The 10,786-nt window shown below is 47.7% G+C and overlaps 2 protein-coding genes across 4 annotated transcripts in view; one reads left to right on the forward strand and one right to left on the reverse strand.

Moving 5' to 3' along the window:
* The window catches only part of LOC6618762 (dynein heavy chain 10, axonemal), a 32,572-nt gene extending 22,887 nt beyond the window's left edge, over nt 1-9,685 (forward strand). For both annotated transcript variants that reach the window (XM_032722404.1, XM_032722403.1), the window contains 13 exons: nt 51-415; nt 475-2,780; nt 3,467-3,538; nt 4,241-4,706; nt 4,798-4,940; nt 5,175-5,505; nt 5,571-5,702; nt 7,269-7,480; nt 7,849-7,989; nt 8,160-8,264; nt 8,496-8,597; nt 8,750-8,896; nt 9,287-9,685. In XM_032722404.1, the coding sequence (XP_032578295.1) occupies nt 51-415; nt 475-2,780; nt 3,467-3,538; nt 4,241-4,706; nt 4,798-4,940; nt 5,175-5,505; nt 5,571-5,702; nt 7,269-7,480; nt 7,849-7,989; nt 8,160-8,264; nt 8,496-8,597; nt 8,750-8,896; nt 9,287-9,436 (4,672 nt within the window). In that variant the 3' untranslated portion in view covers nt 9,437-9,685. The remainder of the gene's footprint in view (nt 1-50; nt 416-474; nt 2,781-3,466; nt 3,539-4,240; nt 4,707-4,797; nt 4,941-5,174; nt 5,506-5,570; nt 5,703-7,268; nt 7,481-7,848; nt 7,990-8,159; nt 8,265-8,495; nt 8,598-8,749; nt 8,897-9,286) is intronic.
* LOC6618763 lies at nt 9,617-10,713 on the reverse strand. 2 transcript variants are annotated; one of them, XM_032722413.1, is made up of 3 exons: nt 10,491-10,713; nt 10,186-10,419; nt 9,617-10,141 (listed from the first exon to the last, which is right to left on the reverse strand). In XM_032722413.1, the coding sequence occupies exons 1-3, from the start codon at nt 10,560-10,562 to the stop codon at nt 9,791-9,793; spliced, it is 657 nt and encodes a 218-aa protein (XP_032578304.1). In that variant the 5' UTR covers nt 10,563-10,713; the 3' UTR covers nt 9,617-9,790. The 2 variants fall into 2 exon arrangements, with proteins under 2 accessions (XP_032578304.1, XP_032578305.1); XM_032722414.1 differs by having other exon boundaries at nt 9,617-10,123; nt 10,491-10,712.
* Between the last annotated feature and the right edge of the window lie 73 nt (nt 10,714-10,786).

The following is a 10,786-nucleotide window of genomic DNA, read 5'->3' on the forward strand; positions in this document are numbered from 1 at the left end:
AATATTAACCATCATTCGTGTTGGCTTAACACCATTTCCCTCAATCACAGAGACGCTGTTTGGGGCTACTTCCTGCGCACCTGTGCGGAAAACCTGCACGTGGTACTATGTATGTCTCCAGCTGGCGATGCGCTGCGCAATCGGTGTCGAAACTTCCCGGGTCTCATTGGCAGTACCTATATCGATTGGGTGTTCCCGTGGCCCCGACAGGCTTTGTACGCGGTGGCCAAGCTCTTCCTGACCGAGCACCGCCTTATTCCGGCCAGTCATCGAGAGGCCATAGTGGAGCATGTAGTCCATGTCCATACTTCCATACAGCAGTACTCGAAGGACTATCTGGCAAAACTAAGGCGTAACAATTTTGTCACCCCGAAACACTACTTGGATTATATTAACACCTATAGGGGATTGTTGGGTACGTGAAACAACAATAGGAATAATAATATCTATTTATATTCTAATATCTTTATGCAGAGGAAAAGGCCAAATTCATTACCCAGCAACGTTCGCGTCTCGGCGAGGGCATCAAAAAAATCGAGGAAGCTTCCGTGCAAATCGACGAACTACGTATTATTGTCACGGAGCAAAAGAAGAACGTGGCTGTCGCGTCCGAGGAGTGCGAGGCTATGTTGGTCACTATCGAGTCGTCCACTCAAAAGGCTAATGTCAAGAAGGCCGAGGCGTCGGAAAAGTCTGTTGAGGTGGAGATTAAGGGCAAACAGATTGCTATCGAAAAGGACGAAGCCGAGGAGATTTTGGCAGAGGCTATGCCTGCTCTCGAGGAGGCCAGATTGGCTCTATCCCAACTCGAAAAGGCGCAGATCACTGAGATCCGCTCCTTTGCCACGCCCCCAGCCGCCGTGCAAGTTGTTTGCGAATGCGTGGCTATTCTAAAGGGCTACAAGGAGATAAATTGGAAGAGTGCCAAAGGAATGATGAGCGACGTAAACTTCCTGAAGAGCTTGATGGAGATGGATTGCGAGGCATTGACCCAGAAGCAAATAACCCAGTGCCGACAGCATATGAAGACTGGCAACCTAGAGGACATGGGAAAGATATCCGTTGCTGGAGCGGGATTACTTAGATTCGTCAGAGCTGTGCTTGGCTTCTTCGATGTATATAAAGAGGTCAAGCCCAAGAAGGAACGCTTGGACTTCCTTGTGGAAGAGCAAGAAGTACAGATTAAGCTGCTGAATCACCTGAACGGAGAAATCCAAAAGTTGGAGGAGAAGCTAAACGAGTTGAACGAGAATTATGCTACCTCCATGAAACAGATGCGTGCACTTACTGAAATGATGCAGCAGGCGGAGCGTCGTCTGATTGCCTCCGACAAGTTGATCAGTGGTTTGACTTCTGAGTTAATTCGCTGGAGCAAAGAGATGGCTAGCCTGGGTCAGCAGCTTATAGACAGCGTGGGTGGGTGCCTGATAAGTGCCTCATTTTTGGCCTACACAGGCGCCTTTACATGGGAGTTCCGCAAGGCAATGGTCTTCGACGATTGGCTGGAAGACATTGCGTCCCTGGGAATTCCCATACAGCTACCATTTAAAATCGATGGTTACCTAACCACCGACGTCGAGATCTCCCAGTGGAGCAACGAGGGCCTGCCGCCCGACGAGCTTTCCATACAAAATGGCATCCTTACTATGCGCGCCTCTCGCTTCCCACTCTGCATTGATCCTCAACTGCAGGCGTTACAGTGGATTCGAAAAAGGGAATTCAGGAACAACCTTAAAGTTCTTTCATTCAGCGACTCTGACTTCCTCAAGCAACTGGAGATGGCCATTATGTACGGAACGCCTGTACTATTCGAAGATGTGGACGATTATATAGACCCTGTTATTGACGACATTCTACAAAAGAATATTCGCATTCAGGGTGGTCGCAAGTTCGTCATGCTGGGTGACAAGGAGGTGGACTGGGATCCTAGCTTCCGAGTCTACTTAACTACCAAGTTCTCTAACCCCAAATTCGATCCGGCAGTCTATGCCAAGGCACTTGTGATCAACTACACGGTAACTCAGACAGGATTGGAGGACCAGTTACTAAGCGTGGTAGTGGGCACCGAGCGTCCGGATCTTGAGGCTCAGCGTGAGTCCTTGATCGCCCAGACCAGCGAGAATAAGCAGTTGCTGCAGCAACTGGAGGATTCACTGCTCCGCGAGCTGTCCACCTCGACTGGCAACATGTTGGACAACGTGGAACTGATTGAAACCCTGGAGAACACAAAAACTAAGGCGGGCGTCGTCATGGAACAGCTAAAACTGGCCGCGGATACGGCGGCGGACATTGAGGTGCTCCGAAATGGTTACCGTCCGGCAGCCAAACGTGGAGCTGTTCTTTTCTTTGCCCTCTCGGACATGGCCACAGTGAATAGCATGTACCAGTATGCACTGGCGGCCTATTTGGATGTATTCGTTTACTCCCTGCGAAAGGCTGTGCCGGATGCTAGTCTCAACAAGCGGCTGAACAACATCATCAAAACGCTTACGGAAAACGTATACTGCTATGGGTGCACGGGCATCTTTGAACGGCATAAGCTGCTTTTCTCCTTCCAAATCGCCACTAAACTCGCCCAGCGGGACGGAATTTTGCTGCAATCCGAGCTGGACTTCTTCATTAAGGGCAGCATTGCTCTAACCAAGAGTGAACGCTCCAATCCCTGCAAATGGCTAAGTGAAAAGAGCTGGGAGGATGTGCTCAAGTTGGCCTTCGATTTCCCAGATATTTTCGGCACCTTACCAGACCACTTTGGTCGTTACCTTACCGAATGGAAAGAAGTGAGTTGGACTTTTGCTATTTTCTAGCGCTTTCTTTTAGGATATCCTAAAGGCATATTTAATTATTTTTTTTAATGACATTAGCAAAAGGTGTTAAAAAACATATTCGAATGCTTAAAATGGGGGTTTCTTTTGCAGCTTTCGGCAATCCACCTTTAAAGTACAGTTTAAACGTAATTTAACCACCCAAAAAGAAGAGCTTTTGAACCCCCATGAAGGTTCAGCCGCACGCTGTTAAATGTTCATGTTTTCCATATTTTTTTGTATTTTCTTTTCCGATTTTCCCGCTGCTCGCTTGGGTGCATCATCTTCAACGTCAACGTCAACTCCGATGCCGTTATCAAATTGCTGCTACTGCTGCTCTGTGGACGGTGCTATAAAATGCACAACAACAACGACGATGGCCCAACAACAATAAACAACCACCGACTCACCGACCCAACATCCCAACAACCCGACAACTTGGACTCGGATGGGCGATGGGAACGAAACTGCTTCTGATTCTGATTCTGACTGGCATGTGGCATTCACTGACTTCCGTTCCGTTGCCGACGCTCATTTTGCCTGCACTTATCGCCATCGCCATCGTCATCCGAATGCCCATGAACTGGGGTCTGTGGATTTTGGTCCTTTCCTCTTGGTGCTCGGTCCTCGATCCTGTGTCCTGTTCCCTGCCCATCGTACAGTGGTTCGACTTGGAGAATCCTGAGGAGGTGGCATGTCCGGGCGACTACAACATCAAATGCAATGCATTCCAGGCAAGTGCTGCGTCCTGCCGCTGCTGTATATTCATCCACTCGCTTTGCATGCTTTCAGCTTCGAGTGGTCCTGGCCAGGAGCTGCTCCTCCAACTCAGGCTCCTACTCAGATGCTCCTTCTGAGTAGTTGCTGTTGCTCTTGCCCGTTTGCCATTGAGCGTTATTGGATTTCGTACTTTATGCTCGCTTCTAGTGGATTATTATGTACAAAACAGGCACAAACCCATCTCCATACCCATACCCACACCCTCATCCATATCCATGCCCAAAAGGGGGGGGGGCCGTTTAGTTTTACTCGACTTTTGCTACGTCCTGCAACTTTGGCGCACATTTTCCTCTCAAGTTATTAGCAGCCTGTTTTTGTCAGCCAGCATGCCTGGAAGTATTCCTATATATGGATGTCTCTTCGGGTGTCTGTGTGCATTACCATATTTTATCAATTTTCCAAACCATTAGATGAGCGGCAATTTGCGCCCGCAGTCGCACTTGAAACCAGCGCCAAGCGAAGCGAGCCCAATTTGCACTTGAGTTGAGCTTGAAACCGCAGAAACCGTTGGCAACACCCAAGAGCAACAGCAATAGCAACAATGGAGCAGCTACTGGCCAACTATGGAGGACTGATGACGAGCTGTCGTCGGCTCATTGTCATCTGTGTGTATTAAAATGTCTAAAGCCCAAGGATTTCGCCCATCTCCCCCACAGAAATTAATGTTCCTGCGCTGCTTCCGCGTGGATCGCATCTTCAGGAGTATAAATCAATATATCGTCGAAACGATGGATGAGTTTTATATCATGCCGCCAGTGGTGAGCTTCACGGCCATATACGAACAGACCTCCAGCACGATTCCCGTGTGCTTTGTACTGAGTGCCGGGTCAGATCCCACAAATGATCTAATCAAACTGGCGGATACGATTGTGGGCATGTCCAACTTTTGTCACATATCTCTGGGACAGGGTCAGGAGAAGGCTGCTTTGCGACTCCTGGACGGTGCCATCAAACAGGGAATGTGGTTGATGCTGCAGAACGGACACCTGCTGATCAGGTTCGTCCGGGAGCTGGAAAAGCATTTAGATCGCATAGAGAATCCGCATCCGGACTTTAGGCTGTGGATAACAACAGATCCCACGCCCACGTTCCCCATTGGCATTCTGCAAAAGTCTTTGAAGGGTAAAGTGTACACTTCTTACTACTATAGTATACTATATATATATATATATTTCTTTCTGAGTATTCTTACAATTTATCTTTACTTTTGCAGTGGTCACTGAGCCACCCAATGGTCTAAAGCTCAATCTGCGCTCCACGTACTTCAAAGTGCGTCAGGAGCGCCTCGAGAGCTGCTCTCATGTGGCTTTCCGGCCACTGGTCTATGTGTTAGCCTTCTTCCACGCCGTCGTCCAAGTAAGTGGACCAGTTATAGTGAGCCGTAGATATCGCTATTTACAGACGGAACCCAGATGGTCGAGTGTGTGGAGTTGTTTATTTATTAATCTCTTAATTTCTAGCAGCTGAAAGCTTTTCAGAGTGAAGTTGCACAATTGATGGAGCAGCAGCAGAAGCAGTTGCAGCAAATTGATATTGATCGTCCAGTTGGAGGCACTCCGATTAATTTGTGTAACTATTTCCCATCCGCAGGAACGTCGCAAGTACGACAAGCTGGGCTGGAATATAGCGTACGATTTCAACGACACGGACTTCGAGGTGTGTACTGAAATCCTGCGCACTTACCTAACACGATGTGGCACTGGGAAAATACCATGGAACAGTTTGAAATACCTAATTGGCGAGGTGATGTATGGAGGACGGGTCATCGATGACTTCGACCGGCGGATAACCAACTGCTACATGAACGAATACATGGGTGACTTCCTGTTCGATGAGTTTAAGGTATTCCACTTCTATGAGGACGACAACGTGGACTACTGCCTGCCGGAAGAGGAGACCATTCTGAAAGAGGACTACATAGGTGAGCGATGGGAAGTGGGTGGTCACATTGCCGAGCTATTTACATATGTGATGCATTGATAACAGCGCACATCGACAAACTGCCGCTGGTCAACAAGCCGGATGTATTTGGTTTGCATCCGAACGCGGAAATCGGTTATTACACAATGGCGGCACGCAACATTTGGAACAGTTTGATTGAGCTGCAGCCACAGACGGGTAAGTGGATGGAGTCGGATCCCGGTCGGATCCAATCCAGAGTTTAACCGCCGTACAGCCGCGGGCACAACTGCTCGAGAGATAGCATCCCGCACATAAAACACACATATTATCCTGATTATCAAACGCACTTGCCCCTTTCGCCTATCCGCCGATAATTCGAAGCGGAATCGGAAAAAAGTAATGATAATAATGTAATGTAGATATGACCACTGGCCACCCATGGTAAATGGTCAATGGTAAATGGTTCAATTTGCATGCAACGTGTGCCAATTGTCAGCCGTTTATTACATTTTATCTTGTTGATTTTCATTCCGGCACACTCTCTGCTATGCAATGTTGTATTTTTGGCATGTTGAATTTTTAATTTAATTTAATTAATTAGTTGCGGTTTTGCAATTAACTTTATTGCATGCGCCATTATTGCCGGCGCACAACAGCAATGCACACATTAAAAATTAAAATAGAACCGCACACGTAGCCCACATGGGTCGGGTCAGATTGGAGGGCAGTGCACGGCCATATGTATCTATATCCCTATATGTACATACTTACACACGTATATATCCTCACTCCCAGTCCCACTGGTATTTACTCACTTTCATCGGATTGCCGCAAATCGCAGCGAATCGAGTTTAAACCTCACCGCACCAACCGCCATCAGAAGTACCAAAAAATGGCAAAAACGTCACACAAAAGTCGATAATTTTGCGTTACGGATTTAAACGTGTTAAAACCGCCATCAGTGTGCGCTTTCCAGCTGCCAACCCCCCAATTTAATCCACCCATTCAGAAACATGCATATTTTTTATATGTGTGGCCTTGTAAATAATTGTATATACAATTTGGAATATTTTTTTAAATATATTCGCACACACGAAGTGACCAAGTGGACACCACCGACCGAAGTCAATCCTGGTAAAGTATTCAGCGTAAACAGGGGAGCCAATCCTCCATTGTCCATTTAGTGTAAATAAAAGTAATAATAAGAACAAATATTTCCACTGATTAAAAATCGAGTTTAACCATTTTATTTCAATCGAGATACGCAAGGACATACGATTGCCCAAAAAAGTTCAGCTATAGGGAATGTTTAAAACGCTACCATGAATATGAATATGAAATTCAGTCCTTATGACTCTTGTAATTCCATTGTTTTAGAGATTAATGTTGAGCATATCAATACATTTTTAATTCGTTAGTCAAAGCAGAACTTCAACCCACAAAAGGGGAAATATCAATATGCTCGAAAACCTATTGAGTAGCTCCCAGAAAAATTCCGATAATTTGCATATTCATGAGCTTTAGTATTTGCTAATTGACACTTCAACAAAAAATAAAGCGGACGCGAAAAATTCTATTTGGGTGCCCGATAAAGGGTGAAATTAATAAAATCAACAGAAATGCAGGGAGGAGAAAAAGGCAGAAAAAGGGCAAATAAAAAAACCACAGGCCCTGCATATATTACTGCGGCATGGAATTTTCCTTGCCTTTGTCCTGACACCTGCCAGAACCACAATCCTCCACTGACGTTCTCTCTCCCTTTTCGCCGCATGGTGCATCCAGGTGAGGGAACCGGTGGAATCAGCCGCGACGACTTCATCGACTCGGTGGCAGCCGGCATTCTGAAGAAGCTGCCCCCCGCCTTCGAGACATGGCGCATCCGCAAACAGATCCAGATGAGCCTGTCACCCACCGGGGTGGTGCTGCTCCAGGAGCTGGACCGCTTTAATCTGCTGGTCGTACGGATCAAGAAGACTCTGGAGCTGCTACGCAAGGTAACTAACCGTGTTAAGGATATATACATGGATAGATTATGTGGGATTTTGTTGTATATGGCTGTCAATAGAGGCCGCACATAAATCCTTCAGCCTTGTTTTGCATTTCGCATTTGTTTATGCATTTGCCAACTTGGCTGGCGACCAAGCAAACAATGTCCAAATTTGAATGTCCACGATGGGTTGGAGCTGGAGGATGGGACGTTGGGCGATCCCGCCCTCAGCTAAGGATGCATTTTGTTGCCAAAATAAATTTACAAATGCAAATGAACCCGGGCGGGCTTTTGTCTTGGCCCCGGGATCTGCAGTCACGCCCACACATGTGCCTCTCCATTGTGCCTTTTAATTTAATTGCATGCTCTCCGCAGGCCATTGCCGGCGAAATCGGCATGGACAATGTGCTGGACAACATTGCCAACTCCTTGTTCAATGGCCTCCTGCCAGCCGCGTGGAGCAAGTTGGCGCCGGCGACATGCAAACAGTTGGCCAGCTGGCTGGAGCACTTGCGGGTGAGTAGATCCGCAGTCGAGTAGAGTCGAGTCGGGCCGGATCAAATGGAGTCCTTCCATACAGTCCGAAGTCCTTTCACAGGCGCTCCGCTCATTAATCAGCTAAGCGCAAAATCAATCAAGGTGAGTTCGTGTCCACTAATCAGCCCTTCTATCTATCGTTCGCGCAGCTCCGGGCCGTGCAATACAAATACTGGACGCTTTCAGGGGAGCCACTGGTCATGTGGCTGTCGGGACTGCATATACCGCAGAGTTATCTCACGGCCCTGGTGCAGGTGAGTCTGCATTGTCGCGCCTTCGCTGGTGGTGCGCCGCACATAGACTTCGAGAAAAATGTCCATCGTGCAACTGATTCCTTATTTAAAAGAGTATTCCATGTCAACTTCTTACACCCAGTTTCCATCTATCAATTATAAGTTTAACGCAATTGCTTGTCACCACCATTTCATATCCCTCAATGCTTTGAACTGTATCAATTTTCTGAGTGTAATTTTCCAACCTTTCAGATTGCCTGTCGCCGCAACGCCTGGCCGTTGGATCGCTCCACGCTTTTCACCTACGTAACCAAGTTTGCGGACCCCGACGATGTGGAGGAGCGCCCTGTGACGGTGAGTAGGGACAATGCTTCCTTTCTCTCCTGCTGCCCACCCGATGTGTTCTAAATGGAAAACGATGACCCAACTCCATTCTGGTTCAGGGGCTGGCACTAATTTCGTAATTAGGAATTCTGTTTGCATTTCAATCGCTCAACTTTTTGCAGGGCTGCCTGGTGCACGGTCTGTACATCGAGGGCGGGCGCTTTGACTTGGCCACTAATCAGCTGGCGCGTTCTCATCCCAAGGTCCTGGTCGAGGAACTGGCCATTCTCGCCGTGGAGCCCATTGAGGCGCACCGTCTCAAGCTGCAGGTTAGTGTGAATTTTGGGATCAGAGTGGAATGGTATGGGATTGGCCCGACACTGGTTACCCTGGATAGCCAGGATACCCAGGATAGCCACCGTCTGGCAGTGACAATAACTAATGTGCGCTTGTATCTACATATGCCATGGGCGGTGGACAGTGGCGGGGGAGTGGGCGTGGCCACGCTGATATTTGTTTAAATGCATAGCACTAAATTACAGCCAGCTTCCGCAAAACCCCCTCACCAACTAATGCGTAAACTGTTGTGCTAATTGTTTCCGTATTTAAACACTGCACGCTTTGGGGATGCGAAAGCAAGATACTTTTAATGGGGCAGACCGTGAACTTGGTCTTCAGCATGTTTCTAACTAAACTAACTTTTTTCCATGTTCCTATAGAATACCTACCTTGCACCGGTATACACAACATCGCTGCGCAGGAACGCCATGGGTGTGGGCCTGGTCTTTGAGGCTAATTTGGCCACTTCCGAGGATCTGAGTCACTGGATTCTACAGGGCGTCTGTCTAACGCTTAATACAGATACCTAAAACTTTATAAAAAGACGTGATATCCTTATGTTATTTATTCGTACGCAATATATTTGTAGCAGTTCTTCCATAAAAATAACATACTTTGACGTCCAAGTAGTAAACAATTTTAGGCTTAGAGACTTGCAGGTTTACACCTTGTTTACCCCGCTCTCCTTTTCAATTGAAAGACTGTTCTCCTTTTAGTATTGATTAATATTTATCGAATGGATTTACTAAGCCAAATAAATCTATGTTTACAGCTCTGTAGTGGCAATGGAGTTTATTATTAAGTACGTAGGTTGCTAGTGCCTGTCAATAACGTGATTTGTGCCTGAACCGCCTGATGATATGCCTTCGCTCCTCCGCCTGGCATTACCTGCGTCGCCAGCATCCGAAGCAGACCTTGAACTTGTCCAGAATGGTCGTCTTCATGGAGGGCAGCAGGAGCTCGAGGTTCTGGGTACCAGCACTGTCGTCCGACTCCAGATCCGAGTCAATGGTCATCTCCTGTATGCTGAAGGTGTCAGTCAGTTCGTGGTTCTGCTGGCGGCGCTTGGATCGCTTCAGCTGGGCCGGAAAGAAGGAGATCTCCTCGGCCTCGTCACTGCTCTCGGATTTGTAGTCCACCAGGGGTTTGTGTTCCGGCGCGCCAGGAATGGGTAGACGGTTGATTGGTATCAGAGTGGACGACTGCGTCTTAGTAGCCTGCGAGTAGGTTGGATACTATATATAACATATTGACCGTTGTGGGTTGTACCTGTACTCACCTGCTCCTCCTGAAACTGAGTGTAGTTCCGCCGGGCGCGCTCGACCTTTAGCTCCAGTTTGCGCTGCAGTATGCGGCAGGTGTTGGGTGGCTCGTGGCCTCGACCGCTTCCTCCGGTCGCTTCCTCCTCTTCATCGATTTCTATGGTCGTGGGGGCATAGACCTTGCCGGCACCCCTGAATGCCACCTCAAACTCCAGATCCGACATATGTTTGGGTGCTCCACTGGCCGTTTTCTGCATTGACGTTAGCCGTGAAAAATTGCATTTTCCCCGCTCAGCTGTTGTTGTTGATCCAGTGTACTTACCAGGAGTCCTGCGGCCCCATCCTCGTAAATATTGGATTGTCTGTCCTCGCTATCGATGCCGCTATCCTCCATACTTTTAAATCTAAACTTTACAATGTTTAAAGAAGCGAGTTAAACGCGATGACAACACAAACAAATTTTATTTTCTTCCTCTGCACGACTCCAGAACTCCAATCAACCCCAGACTCTAGGGCGCAGGCTCCACTAACAGCTGCTGCTGGGAAAACTGAGGAAAATCAATAACCCCTTGCCACAAAAGCGTTGCCAGATGGGGTGGCACTTTCAAATCGTGGGCC

This window comes from Drosophila sechellia, chromosome 3R (assembly GCF_004382195.2).
Source record: "Drosophila sechellia strain sech25 chromosome 3R, ASM438219v1, whole genome shotgun sequence".
Taxonomy (NCBI): Eukaryota; Metazoa; Arthropoda; class Insecta; order Diptera; family Drosophilidae; genus Drosophila; species Drosophila sechellia.